The sequence below is a fragment of the Atta colombica genome, unplaced genomic scaffold (assembly GCF_001594045.1).
Source record: "Atta colombica isolate Treedump-2 unplaced genomic scaffold, Acol1.0 scaffold254, whole genome shotgun sequence".
Classification (NCBI taxonomy): domain Eukaryota; kingdom Metazoa; phylum Arthropoda; class Insecta; order Hymenoptera; family Formicidae; genus Atta; species Atta colombica.
This window is the reverse complement of record NW_017259353.1, coordinates 2206320-2209655: the sequence shown is the minus strand read 5'-3', so window position 1 is coordinate 2209655 and position 3336 is coordinate 2206320. Positions and strand designations below refer to the sequence as shown.

Below are 3336 nucleotides of genomic sequence, written 5' to 3'. Positions count from 1 at the left end.
TATATATATAAAGATAATATTTCAACCTTACTAAAGTTGCGCATAGTAATTTTTTTCGACAAAAACCAGAGCAAAAGAGCTATTATATAAAATGTACGATTATAAAATCGAAATTGAATCGTAAAATCAAATTATAATAGACTTATAACTACCTATTTTAATTACAGACATTATTCAAAAGACTTTAAAGCTAACAATAAAGGAAAATCACTTCGAATTGATTTCATATTTTTAAAAAGAGAGTAAGAGAGATAGGAAGAAGAGGGAAAGAGAGACTTTTATTGTTCATAAATTCTTATATTTATACTTTAATTAATTCATTTTTTCACCATAATAAGGTAATTAGTTACATAAAGTTGCAATAATTTCCAAAAATAGTCCAGTTGTTTCTTATGATATTGCTAGTTATTATTGCTGGTTTTGATTCAAAATAGTTTCCAAAAGTAAATGATGTGTACACGTGACTTATGCATATTTATAAAGCATGTGAATTGTCAATATAATTTAATTATCGATCGCACAATAATTTTTCTAAAATACAGCTTAGTTGTTTCTTATGATTCATAAGTTATGATACAGCTAGCTAATATTGCTTTGTTGACTCTCTAGATAATTTCAAAGAGCAAGTGTGTATATACGTTACTCAGTTATGTTCCCAAACATATATAATCTCGAAGGCCAATTAATCTATTGTCAACCGTTATCCGTCGAGAAACGAAAAATAGATAAACAATCATCGCCTACGGAAGGAGAGAAAGGGGGGGAGAGAGAGAGAGAGAGAGAGAGAAAAGATAGCTGTGTTTCTCCTTCGATAGTATCGTCGCTACTGCACTGTGAGCGCGACGATTGTGCGACAGAAGGACGTACGGAGATAACTTCATACCACTCGCTCATCGTTCGGCGGGCACGTCTCTTACGCGTTGGGAGTACTTAGGAGGAGAATTCCTCGTTATCGATATCAGTCGTCGCCGTCATCGCCGCGCGTGTAAGTCTCACTAACTCCAGAACGTGTGTCTGCTTCCGCTCTCGTTTGTAAGTCATCTCTCTCTCTTTCCTTTTGCCGCGCGCCGAGAGTAACTCGTGGCGCGCCGTGCATCTCAGGCCTACAAACACGCGTGCTTCTATGTTCTACGTCACGTTGCGCGCGGTACGACGACATGACGACCGAACACGAGTACAGTGACTCTCGGATGCGATTACGCAGGACAAAGAGTGTTACGAGGGCGGAGGAGATCCAGAAGGCGGAGTTGAAGGTCCGCAGATCGCAACCTGACAAGCCGTGAGTAATGCACTGTCACAGACTGGCTTCCGTTATCGTCTTGCTTGCGCGCTTCGAATTCCGTGTTTTTTTCGTGTTTCTCCATATTATCGTATGATGTATCGTAAAATCCACCCGTTGCGAGAACGATACTTTTGATCGATGTGGCGTAGATCACGACGGCATGGATCGTATACTCGTCCAGTGACAACCGCGAGAACGGTAACGTACGCCGAGCGCACGGTGACGCGAATTTTTTCGTCAGGCCTCGTGAAACGCACGACGTAACAGACGCGTTTCATGTAACGTGCGCATGCTCGTCCGTATCGCATCTGGCGAGGAGCCACGAGAGGGGATACCCTATTCTTCGTGACATCGCTCCGTCTTACTCCGTTCCGCGTTGTGCATCCTGCTTCGATGCGTGCTTAATCGATGCCGGAGGTCAGCCGCCCAGCAGCACGGCATCCTGCGTGCGGTTGAGCCTACAACTCGTTTCATGGCATCGGAGGCGCGGCACTGTGTACCGATCGCGAAATCGCGAAATAATAAACTCTAAACATGCATACTCCGCCGATATTGGAGAGAAAAAATGAATAGCTATACCGTGAAACTATTTTTTCCCTTGTTTCAATGATTTTTACGTTCCCACGGCTGCATTCGTTTTTGTTCGTGATGCAATGTTCTTATGGCAATGTGAATTGTTTAGAATTGTGCCAGTGTGTGTTTATATCGGATACACGGTGGTATTTATATTTTTAAAACTTGTAGGATTTATACATTCAATTGTTAGTTAGTTAAAGTTATGTAACGAAGAATTGTAAAAAATATATTGTTCGTGGTATAAGTTCATTATGTCATTAATGTGATGTTAGTAAACGTATTGCTTAATAAAAGGAATTTAAATATTTTGAGGTCATGTTTTTGTGAAAGAAAATGTCATTTTATTCTGATAGACTTTTTATGACATACCAAACCATTGACACAAAAAACATATGAATACATATTATTTTTACATAATACATTTTTACATAATACAGAGGTAAAGTCATATTTTTTTAATATGTCAGCATGATATAATTCATTATTACAGATATCAAGTTTTAATTTATAAAATTTAGGACGAGTAACATGAATATCAATATAAATTAAATTGAAAAGTATGTAAAAAAATATTAAGGAATCATGTAGTCTATAAAATAAAAAATCGATATATGAGTTTGTATAAATTATATAAAATATATCAAAATGGTACAATTTTCTCTCTATTATATTAGTTTATATAATTTATATTTTTTTGTATAATTTATTATATATTTTAGGTATAGTAAATTATACAAAACATAGTAAACAATGTCCGATATATATATGCAGTAATATTTGTTTTTTTGTAATGATGTTAATATTTGTTTTATATTTATATACAAAAAAGTTATATTATACAAAACATATCATACATACACATATAATTTTCTTCTACTTATATTATAATATTATAACATATAATATTCTTCTACTTATATATAATATGTATATGCAACTGACAATAATTACGATTCCATATATAATAATTGTTCATTTCAGTCAGTTGACCTCCGTATTGTTAGAAATAGCATCGTATGAAATTATTGTGTCAGCTTATTGTATTCACAGGGTGTAAAATTAGATATCTGCATCGAAGAATATATCGATCATTTCTAGTATAAGCAACTGTTCCAGTATAAGCAATTGTGAAGTTTTAGACACTTGTTCGATTGTACAAATCTCATTCAACCCGGGATAAGTTTCTCCTCGATTGCGTATAATTAATGCGCGCTCCTTGCTATTTCAGAGCTTCACATTGAAATTTGAAACCATCTATTCTCTTCTGTCGAAGTGTCTATCAACGAAGTCGAGTTAGACTTTGACTGTATTATGCTTACAACTTCGAATGTAAATCAATCTTTAACGAGATCGCACCATCGAATTTGAAGAACTTGGAGAATATCTTGTGAGAAATGCAAAATTCAGCCTCATAAGACATTCTAGTTTGATTTTTACGCTTATAAAGACGAATTATATAAAATATGAAATAGATTATA

At 35.2% G+C, this 3336-nt stretch overlaps 1 protein-coding gene across 2 annotated transcripts in view; it reads left to right on the top strand.

Moving 5' to 3' along the window:
* The first annotated feature begins 419 nt into the window (after nucleotides 1-419).
* The window catches only part of LOC108689036 (diacylglycerol O-acyltransferase 1), a 102866-nt gene continuing 99949 nt past the window's right edge, over nucleotides 420-3336 (top strand). For both annotated transcript variants that reach the window (XM_018195632.1, XM_018195631.1), the window contains exon 1: nucleotides 420-1279. In XM_018195632.1, the coding sequence (XP_018051121.1) occupies nucleotides 1158-1279 (122 nt within the window). In that variant the 5' untranslated portion in view covers nucleotides 420-1157. The remainder of the gene's footprint in view (nucleotides 1280-3336) is intronic.